The sequence below is a fragment of the Oncorhynchus tshawytscha genome, linkage group LG07 (genome assembly GCF_018296145.1).
Source record: "Oncorhynchus tshawytscha isolate Ot180627B linkage group LG07, Otsh_v2.0, whole genome shotgun sequence".
Taxonomy (NCBI): domain Eukaryota; kingdom Metazoa; phylum Chordata; class Actinopteri; order Salmoniformes; family Salmonidae; genus Oncorhynchus; species Oncorhynchus tshawytscha.
Genome location: NC_056435.1, coordinates 44,410,038 through 44,429,470, shown reverse-complemented (window position 1 = coordinate 44,429,470; position 19,433 = coordinate 44,410,038). Strand labels below are relative to the sequence as shown.

General features: G+C 41.9%; 1 protein-coding gene across 1 annotated transcript in view; it reads right to left on the bottom strand.

Moving 5' to 3' along the window:
- LOC112254605 (activin receptor type-1B) overlaps positions 1-16,984 on the bottom strand; it is a 32,563-nt gene extending 15,579 nt beyond the window's left edge. Inside the window, exon 1 of the mRNA XM_024427317.2 lies at positions 16,824-16,984. Coding sequence (XP_024283085.1) covers positions 16,824-16,911 — 88 coding nt within the window. The 5' untranslated portion in view covers positions 16,912-16,984. The remainder of the gene's footprint in view (positions 1-16,823) is intronic.
- Positions 16,985-19,433: the final 2,449 nt, after the last annotated feature.

The window sequence follows — 19,433 nt, the reverse complement described above, 5'->3', positions numbered from 1 at the left end:
CCCATATGTATTATATTAAGTTAAAATAAAAGTGTTCATTCAGTATTGTTGCAATTGTCATTATTACAAAAATGTAATATATATATATATATATATATATACACACACACACACAGTAAAAATCGGCAGATTAAAATTGGTATCAGCTTTTTTTTGGTCCTCCAATAAATCGGTATCGATGTTGAAAAATCATAAGCAGTCGACCTCTAATTCAGACCCTTTACTCAATAGTTTGTTGAAGCGCCCTTGGTGATTACAGCCTGAGAGTCTTTTTGGGTATGACGCTACAAGCTTGGCACACCTGTATTTGGAGAGTTTCTCCCATTCTTCCCTGTCAGGTTGGATGGGGAGTGTTGCTGCACAGCTATTTTTAGGTCTCTCCAGAGATATTAGATCAGGTTCAAGTCCGGGACTTGTCCTGAAGCTACTCCTGCGTTGTCTTGGCTGTGTGCTTCGCTGTCCTGTTGGAAGGTGAACCTTCGCCCCAGTCTGAGGTCCTGAGTGCTCGGAGCAGGTTTCCATCAAGGATCTCCCTGTGCTTTTCTCCGTTCAGTCCCTGCCACTGAAAAACATCCCCACAACATGATGGCGCCACCCCCATGTTTCACCGTAAAGATGGTGCCAGGTTTCCTCCAGACGTGATACTTGGCATTCAGAACAAAGAGTTCAATCTTGGTTTTATCAGACCAGAGAATCTGGTTTCTGCCTTTTGGCAAGCTCCAAGCGGGCAGTCATGTGCCTTTTACTGAGGAGTGGCTTCTGTCTGGCCACTATACCATAAAGGCCTGATTGGTGGAGCGCTGTAGAGATGGTTGTCCTTCTGGAAGGTTCTCCCATCTCCGCAGAGGAACTGGAGAACTCACGTCAGAGTGACCATGGGGTTCTTGGTCAAGTCCCTGACCAATACCCTTTTCCCCCCCATTGCTCAGTTTGGCTGGGCCGCCAGCTCTAGGAAGAATTTTGGTGGTTCCAAACTTCTTCCATTTAAGAATGATGGAGGCCACTATGTTCTTGGGGACCTTCAAAGCTGCAGAAATATGTTGGTACCCTTCCCCAGATCTGTGCCACAACACAATCCTGTCTCGGAGCGCTATGGACAATTCCTTCGACCTCATTGCTTGGTTTTTGCTCTGACATGCACGGTCAACTAAGGGACCTTATATAGACAGGTGTGTGCTTTTTGAAATCATGTCCAATCAATTGAATTGACCACAGGTGGTCTCCAATCAAGTTTTAGAAACATCAAAGATGATCAATGGAAAGAGGATGCACCTGAGCTCAATTTCTCATAGGTTCTAAATACTTATGTAAATAAGGAATCTGTTTTTAATTTTAATACATTTGCAAAAAAAAAAATCTAAAAACCTGTTTTCCCTTTGTCATTATGGGGTATTGTGTGTAGATTGAGGAAATTGTTGTATTTAATCAATTTCAGAATAAGGCCGTAAGTAACGTAACAAAATGTGGAAAAAGTCAAGGGGTCTGAATACTTTCCGAAGGCACTGTATATATTTTTGGGGGCATAAGCAAAGGCTTTAATTTCTGTTCAAACAGATGGAAAAGTTAAAATCTCTCTACCGGAAACAAAAGCCTTAAAAGATATTAGAAATAAATCAGCTGAATTAAGCTGAATAAGCTTAATGTTGATAGAAGCCTAATTAAAAGTGTAACCAGAACCCTGAAAATATAAGGCTTCAAAAACATGAATAGCTAAAGTAGTGAGAAATGAAAGGGGATTATGACTTGCTGTAGGTAGTGTAGTTAAGTACTGATACTCTAGACGAGGGAGGAAAGAGCACCAGGCCAGGCGCGGCACCTGATGAAGACACCCAGACGCCACCACGCAGAAAACACACTCTACTCACCCTATCCTCCCCGACTATCCCACTCAAATCGATACAGAGGAAGAGTGTGTGTGTGTGTGTGTGTGTGTGTGTGTGCACGCACGCTTGTGCACATGCTCCTGTTATTGTATCTGTGCTCTCAGTCTTCTGATTCTAGTTGGCTTTCTAAACATAGGTTCAGTGATCTCAGATAAGCAGACAGTGTGTTCCTCGCATGGTACTTAGTCCGTGGGGAGGCATGTTAACATTCATGTGATGGAATGGCCATTTGCCATGTTCGGTCAGTGTTTGGTTGAAGAATGATTGGGAAGCAAGAGGGAAAACTGCAAGCCTGAGAAACTCCAGCATCAGAAAACATGATAATTTGATCGGTGAGAAGAACATGTAGGTTATGCTGGAACAAAATATGTTTCCATGTCAACATACTTTGATCAATCAAGGCCAGAGCGAGGTCTGTTCAAAAGAGTTCCCATTTATTTTAAACAGACAGTAAAACTAGATACATAATAGGCAGGCAGCCCAAACTTGTGAGTACTTGATTTGATTTTTCCCCCTGGTTATAGTGCCCATGGGAGACTGGCATCAGATACTCAGAGCCTTGACACAGGAGTCCTTGGAGACAGGATGCAGCGTGTCAATTTGAGACGGAGAAAAAAACATTGAAAATCAATGCGCAACTACAGAAGAGTAGATAATGCAATTGATAGAAATGAGATAATAGGGGAAAACAGACCTCTTAACTTACTAAATGACTCCTTTGGTAAAAGATATGCATTTGTAAAATGCTTTCAGAATTAGCCCCTCTCAATGTAATTACATGCCTGTTTTGTAGATCCCATGAACTGCGCTTAATCTTACTACACAGTCCAGCTCATCCCATCTCATCCTCAGTCTAAAATACTTCTCCCTTTCCACATATCACAAACCCAGGGAACGAGAGCTGGTCACTCTCCCTGTCACCTCTTCTTTAAACATCTCAATCATACCGTTTCACAAACAATTCCCTGTTTGTCTTTAAGCTTGTTTACTCTGATGCTCTTTAATCAACAAGGATGTACATGCACAGTTGTAAAGGCCAGGGATTTTTCATATTTTCAAAAGAGCCCTGAAGTGAAGGAACCTTCTCACCCCTCAACCTTGATACAAGGTACAGCTGTGGTTCAGAGTTTCCCCTGGGCTTGAGTGGTTAAGCAAAGTCATTTGGGGACTTTTATTCGGTGTGGTATAGATAGAGATATAATGGTATAGATATATGGCATAGATAGTAACACACATATGCCTGTTTGGGTCTGTCAGTTACAGCTACTAGGCTGTGACAGTATAGGGACTATTCACATCTATGTTGGGGGGGGCGATCCAAATCATGTTGACTAACATAATTGGGTTTCACAAAAGGTTTTAATATTTCAGAATGATTTGAACATGAAGTGTGAAAATGCTAATATACAGTTGAAGCTGGAAGTTTACATACACCTTAACTCAGTTCACAATTCTTGACATTTAATCCTAGTAAAAATTCCCTGTCTTAGGATCACCACAATATTTTAAGAATGTGAAATGTCAAAATAATAGTAGAGAGAATTATTTATTTCAGCTTTTATTTCTTTCATCACATCCCCAATGGGTCAGAAGTTTACATACACTCATAGTATTTGGTAGCATTGCCTTTAAGTTGTTTAACTTGGGTCAAATGTTTTGGGTAGCCTTCCACAAGCTTCCCACAATAAGTTGGGTGAATTTTGGCCCATTCCTCCTGACAGAGCTGCTGTAACCGAGTCAGGTTTGTTGGCCTCCTTGCTTGCACACACTTTCAGTTTTGCCCACACATTTTCTATGGGATTGAGGTCAGGGCTTGGTGATTGCCACTCCAATACCTTGCCTTTGATGTCCTTAAGCCATTTTGCCACAACTTTGGAAGTATGCTTGGGGTCATTGTCCATTTGGAATAACCATTTGCAACCAAGCTTTAACTTCCTGACTGATGTCTTGAGATGTTCTTTCAATATATCCACATTATTTTCCTGAATACATGAGATCTTTTTTGTGAAGTGCACCAATCCCTCCTGCTGCAAAGCACCCCCACAACATGATGCTGCCACCACCGTGCTTCATGGTTGGGATGGTGTTCTTTGGCTTGCAAGCCTCCCCCTTTTTCTTCCAAACATAAATGATTAGTATGGCCAAACAGTTCTATTTTTGTTTCATCAGACCAGAGGACATCTCTCCAAAAAGTATGATCTTTGTCCCCAGGTACAGATGCAAACCATAGTCTGGCTTTTTTTATGGCGGTTTTGGAGCAGGGGCTTCTTCCTTGCTGAGCGGCCTTCCAGGTCATGTCAATATAAGACTTGTTTTACTGTGGATATAGATACTTTTGTACCTGTTTCCTCCAGAATCTTCACAAGGTCCTTAGCTGTTGTTCTGGGATTGATTTGCACTTTTCACACCAAAGTACGTTCATCTCTAGGAGACAGAACGCGTTTCCTTCCTGAGCGGTATGACGACTGTGCGGTATGACGACTGTGTGGTCCCATGGTGTTTATACTTGCGTACTATTGTTTGTACAGATGAACATGGTACCTTCAGGCGTTTGGAAATTGTTCCCAAAGAAGAACCAGACTTGTTGAGGTCTATAGTTTTTTTTCTGGGGTCATGGCTGATTTCTTTTGATGTCAAGCAAAGAGGCACTGAGTGAAGGTAGGCCTTGAAATACATCCACAGGTAGACCTCCAATTGACTCAAATTATGTCAATTAGCCTTTAATGACTCCAACCTAAGTGCATGTAAACTTTCGACTTCAACTGTAGGTACCATATAGGTGCATTGTATTTGTGCCAAAAATAAGTTAGCATTTGAAACACTGGTCAGGTAAACAAAACCAAAGCATGGGTTGCTGTCATACCTTATCCATAGATTTCTTACAGGGTAAGGAAACCAATATTTGATTTTGTAATTTGGGTGAACCAATTTACGGTCAGAACCTGGTAATATCAAGATGTAGAATGGGACATAAACCTAACAACTTCAATCACTAATCTGATGAGGAAATACCCCCCCCCCCAAAAAAAACCACACACAATTCACTGAGAATGCATTACATAGGATGAAGAAACGATACTCTGAGACACCACTCCATACTAATTGTTAAACATAGAAAACTAGCACCGGAGGGGATGGCTGCCATTTTGTTAGTTAAAAAAAGAAGAAGTTGTAACTCATTTTGTACACAATGTTGCTGCTACCTTCTCTTATGACCGAAAAGCTGGACATCAGAACAGGGATTACTCACCTCGAACTGATTAAGATTTTTCTTTAAATGAGTCCAACGCGAAGGATATACTGCTTCCCGGAGACCAGGCCCTCATCCCAGTCATTCGAATTAAGAAAATACATACGGGGGCGGAGGTCTGGGTGCCTTGCGAGAATTTGTTGGGAGTGAGTAAACCACCACTACACTCGGTATTATTGGCCAAAGTGCAATCATTGGAAAACAAACTGGACAATCTACGATTAAGAATATCCTACCAACGGGACATTAAAAACTGTAATATCTTATGTTTCATTGAGACTTGGCTGAACGACGACACAGATTATATAGAGCTGGCTGGTTCCTCTGTTTTTCGTCAGGACAGAGCAGCTACATCTGGTAAGACGAGGGGCGTCTCTATACCTGCTGGTGTGCGATGTCTACTATTAAAGAAATCGAGGTATTGCTCAGAGCTGTAGACCACACTATCTATTTACCACCACAAACCGATGCTGGCACTAAGGCCACACTCAATGAGCTGTATAAGGCCATAAGCAAACAAGAAAACGCTCATCCAGAAGCATTTGGCTGGGGATTTTAATGCAGGCAAACCTAAATCCGTTTTACCTCATTTCTACCAGCATGTCACATGTGCAACCAGAGGAAAAAACCTCTAGACCACCTTTACGTCACACACAGAAATGCATTCAAAGCTCTCCCTCACCCTCCATTTGGTAAATCTGACCATAATTTTATTCTCCTGATTTCTGCTTACATTCAAAAACTAAAGCATGAAGTACCATTGACTCGCTCAATACAGAAGTGGTCAGATGACATGGATTCTATACTACAGGACTGTTTTGCTAGCACAGACCTGAATATGTTCCTGGATTCATCCAATGGCATTGAGGAGTACACCACCTCAGTCACCGGCTTCATCAATAAGTGCATCAACGACGTCCTCCCATTTCCCAACCAGAAGCCATGGATTACAGCGAACATCCACACCGAATCTAAAGGCTAGAGCTGCCGCTTTCAAGGAGCGGGACACTAATCCGGACGCTTATAAGAAATCCCGCTATGCCCTCAGACGAACCATCAAACAGACAAAGCATCAATACAGGACTAAGATTAAATCCTACTACACCGGCTCTTGACACTCATCGGATGTGGAAGGATTGAAAACTATTATGGACTACAAAGGGAAACCCAGCCATGAGCTGCCCAGTGATGGGAGCCTACCAGACAAGCTAAATGCCTTTTATGCTCGCTTTGAGGCAAGAAACACTGCATGAGAGCACCAGCTGTTCCAGACGACTATGTGATCACGCTCTCCATAGCCGATGTGAGCAAGACCTTTAAACTAGGGATGCACCGATATGACATTTTTGGTAGTTAGTTCTCACACACACACAGCGGTCTAAGGCGCTGCATCTCAGTGCAAGAGGTGTCACTACAGTCCCTGGTTTGAATCCAGGTTGTATCACTTCCGGCAGTGATTGAGAGTCCCATAGGGTGGTGCACAATTGGCCCAGCATCGTCCGGGTTTGGCCGGAGTAGGCCGTCATTGTAAATAAGAATTTGTTCTTAACTTACTTTCCTGGTTAAATAAAGGTTACACACACAAAAGTTATGTCCCCATTACCAGTAAAACATCAAAACCCATTTCTTTCACTTACTTGCGGTTTCATTGTTCATTTGTTCAGTCCTTTCATTCTCAACAAGGATTTCATCATACATGTCAAGAGGTGAAGTTTCAGCTGTCTGTCCGTGGCCCCTCTTCCTCGGTGCGCACTGTCACTGTGTCCGTTTCTATCTTATCCAGCTGCGTATGTAACATTTCACGTAAACCCTGTTTCTTGTCTGCATCGAAGTAGCGGCCCTTGTACCTAGCATTGAGCATGGTGGCGACACAGTAGAGGGTTAGAGAGAATGCCACCAAATCGCTAGTTCACAGCCTCGAGTACTTTTGTAAGTTAACCCCACGGTCTGTGTCAGCAGTTTTGTTGAGCACACGTTTCAATGCCATGGCAGAGGGTATCACGTTTTCTGCAGACACAGTTGTTCGAATAAGGAGTGTGTTCATGTTTCCAAGTTTCAAACATGGCAGCAGTGGTATGAGAACCAGCACATTCTTGAGCATGCAATACAGCTTTCCTCAGTACAAAATCCTTGTCGAACCACTGTGCTGTCACACTCAGCATGCTCATGGGGCTGACATCGCTGGCCCACATATCAGTCGTGAAGCTAATAGCAGCGACACCCATAGCAAGTAGCTCATGGATGTGATTCAACAATACTGTGTAACTCTAGTAGGGAAACGTGAAAAATAGCACCGACTTGGTAGTGTGTACCGGTGCTCAAACAGTCGACGAAAGCCAACATCATCCACGACAGAGAACGGTTGATGGCGCCGAAGAACATGGCTGACTTTTTACTTTCTCTCAACCAAATTGTGCAATTTTTTTTTATGTACACAATGTTGCTGCTACCGACTCTTATGACCCAAAATAACTTCTGGACATGAGTACAGCGATTACTCACCGCAGACTGGAAGAAACGTTTTCCTTTAACTTCTTGGTGACAGGGCAGCGTGGATGAATTGAGTAGCGTGGATGAATAAGGTGCCCAGAGTAAACTGCCTGCTACTCTGTCCCAGATGCGAATATATGCATATTATTAGTAGTATTGGATAGGAAACACTCTGAAGTCTCTAAAACTGTGAATGATGTCTGTGAGTATAACAGAACTCATATGGCAGGCGAAAACCTGAGAAAAATCCAAACAGGAAGTGGGACATCTGAGGTTGGTCGTTTTTCAATCCTTTGCCATTCCAATATACAGTGTAAATGGGGTCATGTTGCACTTCCTAAGGCTTCCACTAGGTGTCAACAGTCTTTAGAACATTGTTTCAGGCTTCTACTGAAGTGGAGGCGAATGAGAGGGGATTGAGCCCGGTGGCTGGCAGAGTGCCACAGGCTTCTTATTCTATGTTTAGTTTCCTGTCTGAACAGCTTCACGGTTTGTTTTGTTGTTTCGTATAGTTTGTTCAGTGTTCTTTCTTTAATTAAAGTAGTATGAACACTTACCACACTGCGCCTTGGTCTCCTCCATACAACGACCATGACACACAGACTCTGAGGCACGGTCCCGAAAGTTAGCTCTCGTTCCATTGCTTTTCTACAGACATAGGAATTCTCCGGTTGGAACATTATTGAAGATTTATGATAAAAAAGACATTCTAAAGATTGATTCTATACTTAGTTTGACAAGTTTCTACGGGCTGTAACGGAACTTTTTAAACTTTTCGTTCGGCTGGACCTGCACGCGCATTTGGATTTGTTTACCAAACGCCCTAACAAAATAAGCTATTTGGACATAAAACAATGAACTTTATTGAAAAAAATCTCAAATTTATTGTGGAACTGGGAGTGCATTCTGATGAAGATCAAAGGTAAGTGAATATTTATAATGCTATATCTGACAAATGTTGACTACACAATATGGCGGATATCTTTTTGGCTGCTTTGTTGTCTGAACGCTGTACTCAGATTATTGCATGGTTTTCTTTTTCCGTAAAGTTTTTAAAATATCTGACACAGCGGTTGTATTAAGGAGAAGTATATCTCTAATTCCATGTATAACAGTTGTATTTTCATCAACATTTATAATGAGTATTTATGTAAATAGATGTGGCTCTCTGCACAATCACCGCATGTTTTAGAACTACTGAACGTAACGCGCCAATGTAAAAACAAGATTTTTTTGATATAAATATGCACTTCATCAAACAAAACATACATGTATTGTGTAACATGAAGTCCTATGAGTGTCATCTGATGAAGATCATCAAAGGTTAGTGATTAATTTTATCTCTTTGTGCTTTTTGTGACTTCTCTCTTTGGCTGGAAAAATGGCTGTGTTTTACTGTGAATTGGTGGTGACCTAACAATCGTTTGTGGTGCTTTCGCTGTAAAGCCTTTTTGAAAATCAGACACTGTGGCTGGATTAACGAGAAGTTTATCTTTAAAATGGTTTAAAATACTTGTATGCTTGAGGAATTTTAATTAATCATGAGATGTGTTGTTGTTTTGAATTTGGCGCCCTGCACATTCACTGGCTGTTGGTGAGGTGGGACGCTACCGTCCCACATATCCCAGAGAGGTTACTAACGAGTCCGAAGAGAAGGATATCCTGCTTTCACTCTAACAGGCCCAGATCCACACATTTTGTGTGAAGAAAAGACGCAGATCAGGCAGCCTTCTGAGAATCCGTAGGCAAGCGAGTAAACTCCCACTGCCATTAGTTCTTCTTGCTAACGTGCAATCATTGGAAAATAAAATTGATGACCTACGATTAAGCTGATCCTATCAACAGGACATCAAAAACGAACATATTATTTTTCACTGAGACGTGGCTGAACGACGATAAGGACAATATAGAACTGGCGGGATTTTCCATGCTCCGGCGGAACCGAGACGCTACCTCTGGTAAGAAGAGGGGTGGGGGTGTGTGTCTATTTGTCAATAACAGCTGGTGCGCAATGTCTAATATTAAAGAAGTATCAAGGTATTGCTCACCTGAGGTAGAGTACCTTATGATAAGCTGTAGACCTACCAAGAGAGTTCTCATCTCTATTATTCGTAGCAGTCTATTTACCAACACAGAACTAAACTGGCACGAAGACCGCTCTCAACGAACGCTTTAAGACCATAAGCAAACAAGAAAATGCTCACCCAGAAGCAGTGCTCCTAGTGGCCGGGGACTTTAATGCAGGCAAACTTAAAATCAGTTTTACCAGCATGTCACATGTGCAACCAGAGAAAAAAAAAATATCCACTCAGTGGATTTACTCCACACAGAGCTCTCCATTTGGCAAATCTGACCATAAGTCTATCCTCCTGAAGTACCAGTGACTCACTCAATACGGAAGTGGTCAGATGCTACACTAGAGGACAGTTTTGCTAGCACAGACTGGAATATGTTCCAGGTTTCATCCAATGGCATTGAGGAGTACACCACCTCAGTCATCGGCTTCATCAGTAAATGCATCGACGATGTCGTCCCCACAGTGACTGTACGTACATATCCCAACCAGAAGCCATGGATTACAGGCAAAATCCACATTGAGCTAAAGGCTGGAGCTGCTGCTGTCAAGGAGCAGAACACTTATCCAGATGCTTATAAGAAATCCCGCTATGCCCTCAGGCGAACCATCAAACAAGCAAAGCGTCAATACAGGATTAAGACTGAATCCTACTACACAGACGAGCGTCAGAGCCGGATGTGGCAGGGCCTGAAAACTACTACGGATTACAAAAGGGAAATCCAGACACGAGCTGCCCATTGACACGAGCCTACCAGACAAGCTAAATGCCTTTTATGCTCGCTTCGAGGCAAGCAACACTGAAACATGCACGAGAGCACCAGCTGTTCTGGATGACTGAGTGATAATGCTCTCGGTAGCCAATGTGAACAAAAGCTTTAAACAGGTCAACATTCACAAAGCCGCTGGGCCAGACTGATTACCAGGATGTGTACTCAAAGCATGCGCAAACCTACTGGCAAGTGTCTTCACTTGACATTTTCAACCTCTCCCTGACCTAGTCTGTATACCTACATGTTTCAAACAGACCACAATAGTCCCTGTGCCCAAGGAAGTAAAGGTAACATGCCTAAATGATTACGCCCCGTGGCATTCACGTCAGTAGCCATGAAGTGCTTTGAAAGGCTGGTCATGGCTCACATCAATAGCATCCTCCCGGACACCCTAGACCCACTCCAATTCGCAAACCGCCCCAACAGATCCACAGATGACACAATCTCAATCGCACTCCACACTGCCCTTTCTCACCTGGACAAAAGAAACACCTATGTGAGAATGCTGTTCATTGACTACAGCTCAGCGTTCAACACCAGAGTGCCCACGAAGCTCATCACTAAGCTAAGGACTCTGGGACAAAACACCTCCCTCTGCAACTGGATCCTGGATTTCCTGATGGGCCGCCCCCAGGTGGTAAGAGTAGGCAACAACACATCTGCCACGCTGATCCCTAACACAGAGGTGGTCAGAGAACTGGCAGTGTGGTGCCAGGACAACAACCTCTCCCTCAATGTGAGTCAGAGAAAGGAGACGATCGTGGACTACAGGAAAACGCAGGCTGAACAGGCCCCCATTAACATTGACATGGCTGTATTGGAGTGGGTCGAGAGTTAAGTTTTTTGGTGTCCACATCACCAAACTACCATGGTCCAAACATACCAAGACAGTCGTGAAGAGGGCACGACAAAACCTTTTCCCCCTCAGGAGACTGAAAAGATTTGGCATGGTGGTAGGCGTAGGCAACAACACATCTGCCATGCTGATCCTGAACACGGAGGCCCCTCAGGGGTGCATGATTAGTGGCCAAGCACGATTCCAACACCATCATTAAGTTTGCTGACAACAGAACAGTGGTAGGCCTGATCACCAACAACGATGAGACAGTCTATAGGGAGGTAGTCAGAGACCTGGCAGTGTGGTGCCAGGACAACAACCTCTATCTCAACGTGACAAGACAAAGGAGCTGATTGTGGACTATAGGAAAAGGAGGGCCGAACAGGCCCCCATTAACATCGACAGGGCTGTAGTGGAGCGGGTTCCTTGGTGTCCACATCAACAAAATATCATGGTCCAAACACACCAAGAAAATCGTGAAGACGGCACGACAACACATTTTCCCCCCCAGGAGACTGAAAAGATTTGGCATGGGTCCTCAGATCCTCAAAAGAGGATCGTGCGTACGGCCAGTACATCACTGGGGCCAAGCTTCCTGACATCCAGGACCATATACTAGGCAGTGTCAGAGGAATTACTCAAAATAATTATCAACGACTCCAGTCACCAAAGTCATGGACTGCACGGCAAGCGGTACCAGAGCACCAAGTCTAGGACCAAAAGGCTCCTTAACAGCTTCTACTCCCAAGTTATAAGACTGCTGAACAACTAATCAAATGGCCACCGGATTATTTACATTGAATCTCCCCCTTTTGTTTTTTTACACTGCTGCTACTCGCTGTTTATTATCTATGCATAGTCATTTTACCTCAATTAACCTGTACCCCTGCACATTGACGAGGCACCGATACCCCCTGTACAGTGCCTTGCGAAAGTATTCGGCCCCCTTGAACTTTGCGACCTTTTGCCACATTTCAGGCTTCAAACATAAAGATATAAAACTGTATTTTTTTGTGAAGAATCAACAACAAGTGGGACACAATCATGAAGTGGAACGGCATTTATTGGATATTTCAAACTTTTTTAACAAATCAAAAACTGAAAAATTGGGCTTGCAAAATTATTCAGCCCCTTTACTTTCAGTGCAGCAAACTCTCTCCAGAAGTTCAGTGAGGATCTCTGAATGATCCAATGTTGACCTAAATGACTAATGATGATAAATACAATCCACCTGTGTGTAATCAAGTCTCCATATAAATGCACCTGCACTGTGATAGTCTCAGAGGTCCGTTAAAAGCGCAGAGAGCATCATGAAGAACAAGGAACACACCAGGCAGGTCCGAGATACTGTTGTGAAGAAGTTTAAAGCCGGATTTGGATACAAAAAGATTTCCCAAGCTTTAAACATCCCAAGGAGCACTGTGCAAGCGATAATATTGAAATGGAAGGAGTATCAGACCACTGCAAATCTACCAAGACCTGGCCGTCCCTCTAAACTTTCAGCTCATACAAGGAGAAGACTGATCAGAGATGCAGCCAAGAGGCCCATGATCACTCTGGATGAACTGCAGAGATCTACAGCTGAGGTGGGAGACTCTGTCCATAGGACAACAATCAGTTGTATATTGCACAAATCTGGCCTTTATGGAAGAGTGGCAAGAAGAAAGCCATTTCTTAAAGATATCCATAAAAAGTGTCGTTTAAAGTTTGCCACAAGCCACCTGGGAGACACACCAAACATGTGGAAGAAGGTGCTCTGGTCAGATGAAACCAAAATTGAACTTTTTGGCAACAATGCAAAACGTTATGTTTTGGCGTAAAAGCAACACAGATCATCACCCTGAACACACCATCCCCACTGTCAAACATGGTGGTGGCAGCATCATGGTTTGGGCCTGCTTTTCTTCAGCAGGGACAGGGAAGATGGTAAAAATTGATGGGAAGATGGATGGAGCCAAATACAGGACCATTCTGGAAGAAAACCTGATGGAGTCTACAAAAGACCTGAGACTGGGATGGAGATTTGTCTTCCAACAAGACAATGATCCAAAACATAAATCTACAATGGAATGGTTAAAAAATAAACATATCCAGGTGTTAGAATGGCCAAGTCAAAGTCCAGACCTGAATCCAATCGAGAATCTGTGGAAAGAACTGAAAACTGCTGTTCACAAATGCTCTCCATCCAACCTCACTGAGCTCGAGCTGTTTTGCAAGGAGGAATGGGAAAAAATTTCAGTCTCTCGATGTGCAAAACTGATAGAGACATACCCCAAGCGACTTACAGCTGTAATCGCAGCAAAAGGTGGCGCTACAAAGTATTAACTTAAGGGGGCTGAATAATTTTGCACGCCCAATTTTTCAGTTTTTGATTTGTTAAAAAAGTTTGAAATATCCAATAAATGTCGTTCCACTTCATGATTGTGTCCCACTTGTTGTTGATTCTTCACAAAAAAATACAGTTTTATATCTTTATGTTTAAAGCCTGAAATGTGACAAAAGGTTGCAAAGTTCAAGGGGGCCGAATACTTTCGCAAGGCACTGTATATAGCCTTGTTATAGTTATGTACATTTCTTGTGTTACCTTGTGATTGAGTCGATTTTTAAACTTTATTTGATACTGTATACTCGTTGTTGGTTTGGGATTGAAATGGGATGTGCGGGGGTTCGCGAGTGGCTTTTTACTATTTCTTTGGAATCCTCACGTCTTACTTACTAACCTGGTTGTGACAAAACCATCTGTAGAATTGAAAATGCAATGGAAACCAATTAAACTTGAATTGTTTTTATTATTGCGGGAACTTATGTGCTTTACGTCATCACACACAGCCTTTAATCCACAACAAGTCAAGTTGATAGAAACATATCTTTCCGATTAAAAAAAAATATTTGCATGAATATCTGTCACTAATATATTTTTATATTTTTGGGTGGTCCAAATCAGAGGTTTTGTACTGTATTTATTGAATATTATATGAATCATACTTTAAAAAAATGGCCAATGAGGGAGCAATCAATTAGCTTAATTTCTCAGAGATTAAATTATATTTCAACAAAATAATGCTGCAGGAATACTAATATTATCTGCTTCTATCTAGAGAAAGTATTTCTGAACAATCTAAGATGGTGGGTTTCAAAATCCTATTTTTTGTGCTTTTTGAGGTGGAACAACCCTTGGGCCATAGTGATGTTAAAAGCAGGTGTTTGGTGTGTTACTGAAGTCAAGCACAGTACAGGTATTGTTTGGTGACAGGGCTGTGTGAAGGGAGTGGGGGAAAGAGGAAGGGTAGAGAGAAGGAGAAAAGAGGCAAACTGAACATTCTCTTGTACATTGTTATGTGATGTAGCCTAACAGGCACGCTGTGATGTTTATGATGTCACTGGGTTATGATGTTGTGGTATTTCAATTGTCTGTCATAATTAAAACTACCAAATGTAGTGTTGTGGCATTCAGGTCACTTTATGTCATAATCATGTTAATTACCAGATTTTCATGTCACAGTTATGCAAACTATTTATTGTTCAAGTTTTTTCAGTATAATGTCATAATGAGTTAAGTTCAAACTCAACACACACCTTTTTCGTCAACGCAAATCTTCCTAAACTCAACAGATCGAAGGCGGATGTGGGTACGGCAGACCCGCGAGCAGCTGCGGCCCCTCATGAGTTCAGATTTTTTGTGGCCCCCACCCCATTCAAAGTTGCCTAAAGTCACAAAACTGGAGAACAGCAATCAAATAGGCCTACAGAAACAGGACTTAAAGGTTGAAACAGGCTCACACTTTCACAATGAGTCAGTTGCAAAGAAAAGCTGTGATTTTTTTATTCAGGCTTTTAACACCATTCAGTCTGGCAGATTATATAACAAGCTGGAAAATCACCATTATCCAACTTTTTGGGCTTTAAAAAAAATATCAAAACATGGATACAACAGAGCCCCTTGCTGTGCCCAGATTAAATGTAAAAGGACTGTATACATGCAATCTGTGTTTGATAAGACAACGCTGAAGACAAGCACCCAACCACAGTAGAGCCAAACCATATCATCCATGTTATTCAAACATGAGTGCACAATTAGGGGGTTTATCAGGAGGGACAGACTGTTTATAGACCTTGAAAAGCACTAAAGGCCAGGGAGAGGAGGAACTGGGGCTGGGGGGGGGGTGTTCTGTTTGCTCATTGTTGAATAGTTCATTGAGTGAGTGAAAAAGGCAGCTTCTTGCTGCATTACAGTTGTACCAGTCCTCCATTTATCTGCTCCATCAGATGAGGTTCATGTTCACTGGGGCTGCATGTTCATGCAGAGGGTGGGGGTGTAGCAGCAGTGGACCTGCCCCTGGGTAGCCTACAAGATGGAGGTCGCCACTTTCTGCCTAACTTCAAAACTGCCCTCATTTCTGACACAAAAGCACCCAGACTTCAACTGAACAAGGTGCATGAACCCACTCTCTCACGTTCTGCTGCTGGCCCTGACAACCTCTAAGGTTCGACTGTCAGATTCACATAACATGGCTCTCCATCTCTGACACACACACTGCCCTGACTACTGTAAGGTACGTCCCTCAACTTCTCTGTTTAACATCCAATTTCCTCCTTTATAAATTAAATATTGTATCAAATAATGATAGCTACAGTGTAAGCCATAGTGTATTCAGGCTGATGGGTAGAACACCACACAATGGCTCATTTTGCAATGTACAGCAGCTCTTGAAAGCTAAATAGGTCAGCCTCAGTCCCTCATTGTGTTGTAGTTTCAGCAAAAGCTTATTGAGAGCTTCACTTTAAAAACCACTCGTTATCGTGTGTGCAGAGCATAGTCTACACACTATCAGAAACTGTTAAAAAGCAGATAACCAAATATGTGCTCACTGAAAACGATGAAAAAACAAACTCATATTTAGGAATAAGGATATCATACCTGTATGAATCTGAGCCTGAAGCCGATAATATGATATGTAATATTATGTGGTCGTTTATTATAAATAAAACCGAAATTGCCATATTAGCTTTTGAGAATACAGCAAATGCCTTCATTTAACTTTGATCAGATGACTCAAACTGCTGCTATTTGATTATTGTGTTGGGTGTCAAGGAATGGTGAAAGATCCTTGGTAGATAGTTAACCTTGACTGTTCTTACCAAATCCCAAAAATGTGCTCTCTGAGATGTTACCTTACTAACGTGATCGTAGCTGACAATTAGCTACTAGCTGGCCAGAGACCTAGCTGGCGTTGTGATATTCTCAAGTAGATAGCTAGTTATGATGCGTCTTTAAACAACGCAGTGAAGAAGGGTATGTAGCTGCTTCTCTTAATTTATTTCTGCTCTATTTAAACAATGAACTACCAGTAAAAAATAAATAAAAATAAAAATCAGGTCCAATTTGCGAACTCGGCTTGCTTGATACCAAATAACGTTACGTGCGCCATGTTGTTGTGCCAAGCGATGTCAGCCCCAGTCGCACAAACCAAGTAAATAAATACACACAGGCGTAAAAAAAAAACATTATACTCACCATCATAACTTCTGAATAAGCCCAGGACGAAAAGCGTTAACAATATTTGTTTCTTAGCCATGATCGTTATATTCCCATTGCATTGCATTAATATGTTGGGTGGTGTGGTATTGACAGCAGTGCGAGACACAACCAACGATTTAAATATACATCATTGGACACACAGCTCCAGCCAGCCAGCAGACAGACGCCTTAAAGGGGTGTGGATAATTTAAAGGAGAGGAATGGCTGTTATTTTGAAGTAGGGCGATAAAATAAACTAGATAAGATTAGAAAGCACAATGTAACGTCTAGTCAAGGCTTAAAATATAAACTTTAAATTCAAATAATGTAATATGATAATGTGATTTTATACCCAGGTGGTTTAAATATTGAATAGGCCTTTAACATCTTATGTACCACCCACATAGAACATGATCTCTATAATATTTAAAAAATGTAACTTGGCAAGTCAGCTTAGAACAAATTCTTATTTACAAAACTGCCTTGTTCAGGGGTAGAATTTTTACCTTGTCAGCTCAGGGATTAAATCGGGCAACCTTTCAGTTACTGGACCAGTGCTCTAACCACTAGTAAACCACCCCAGTAAAGCTGCCCCAATTAGAATACCCATACCACTGCCCCACTTTATCAGACTATGCTACTGAACTTCTGAAAAAGAAACAGTGTGTATGCATTGCAATTGACACCATACATCTAAAAAGGAGGACACAGAAATCAACTCCATCTTTTTGAGAGAGCCGTGTCCCTCCCTCCTAGACACCGAAATGTGCCTTTAGGCTGGACACAGTACAGTAATCCCTCCATTGTCATTGTATTGTATTACATTGTAGAGGCATCAGAGTTACCTAATACTGTCTTTCCGCTCAGCTCCACCTTGGATTGATTTATTTGTCCACAGTAGAAGAGGGTGTGGTCCTGCTCATGTATGTCACATATAGAGGGAGCTAGTTTGATCCAGTTTATTGTATCTCTCTCTCTCTCTCTCTCTCGCGCTCTCTCTCTCTCTCTCTTGCTCTCTCTCTCTCTCACACACACACACACACACACACACACACACACCACACACACACACACACACACACACACACACACACACACACACACACACACACACACACACACACACACACACACACACATTGTGCTGAACACATTCAGGAATAGTTTTGCACATCATAGTAAGTATCCAGTATTATTTAATGTAGTCATAAGGAACAGCCCACAGGGCACAGATGTTAATTCAACATCTATTCCATGTTGATTCAATGTAATTTAATTGAAATTACGTTAAAACAACATTGATTCAAACAGTGTGTAACAGTGGGAGTGTAGTGTTCAAAGCAATGCAGCTCTGTCTTGCTACAGTACATGTATACTCCCAACATTTCTCCTGGAACCGATAATACGAGATGTGTGCATACAACACGAGTTGATTTAATTACTCATGATTACCATCTAGATACCGAATCCAGTGAAGCACTCATGATCTCTCTCTCTCTCTTTCGTAAAAATAAATAAATAGAAGCTCTTTTTTCCTCTGTAACTCTCCATTTGTCCAGCATTCAAATAACTGAAAGAGCAGACATTTACCCGAAATAAACTTTGTAATATCTTTGGTTACATAAATTAAAGTCATGAATATTATACGAACTATAGCCTAATTCCATTTGTAAGTATTTGCATAAAGGTTGAACTCCTTTGAATTAGCTCCAGACCATAATCTAGTGTCCTCTACCTTTATAGGGGGATTGGTCTGTACATTATGGCAACGCCTAATCCCCCTAAATCAAAAAAAAAAATACTCTGCCCTTAGCCCCCAGTCAACCCCCACCACGCCCTAGGTTGCCAGACTGACCAGACAGGCGGAGGCTTTGAAGGGGTATTATCTCTCTGAAGTTCACTGACTCCCACACATACAGATATTTACAACCATATTCCGACAGGCCTACACAGGCCTACACATAGCTTACACAGAGAGAAGTGTAGAGAGGAAACACTGCCTTCAACCATATACTGACAAACTGTAAGACACATTATCTGATGGATAGGAGTGTGGGACACAAATGCATTATTTCTGGGGGGTCAAAATGTGGATTAAGGTGAAGTATAATCCAAAGAACCAATGTCTTTTTTTGCATTAGTATTCTTTTGTTGTATCGTTTTTGCAAGTGTGACCAATAAGTCATGTCAAATACATTTCCATTTTGATTAGCTTAGCTAGAGCTCATTAGTTTAGCCTATTACACTCTGATCTTAAAAGTAGCATTTTTAAATCGATGCCGTCTTGTAGTTGCATTCACTTATTGTACTTTGATCATTTGACCTTGATTGTAATATTTCCAGTCAGACTGCGTCGACAGTCTTGAGTAAAGCCGTGAGGAATGAAAAAAGAGAAACAAGGTCGCCCTCTGGTGTCAGATTTGAGGTAAAGTGTAGCCCAAGTGAAGTCTGTCAAGTTCGTTTTACACCTGAAAATAGCAGGTGCCAACTTTGCACTATTGCATGCTTGTATCTGGCTCATACATCATTCAAATGTTTTTTTTTTAAATGTTAAAAATCTACCTAGGATGGCATGGCCCATTATACCTTTGACTTCATGTCAGAGAA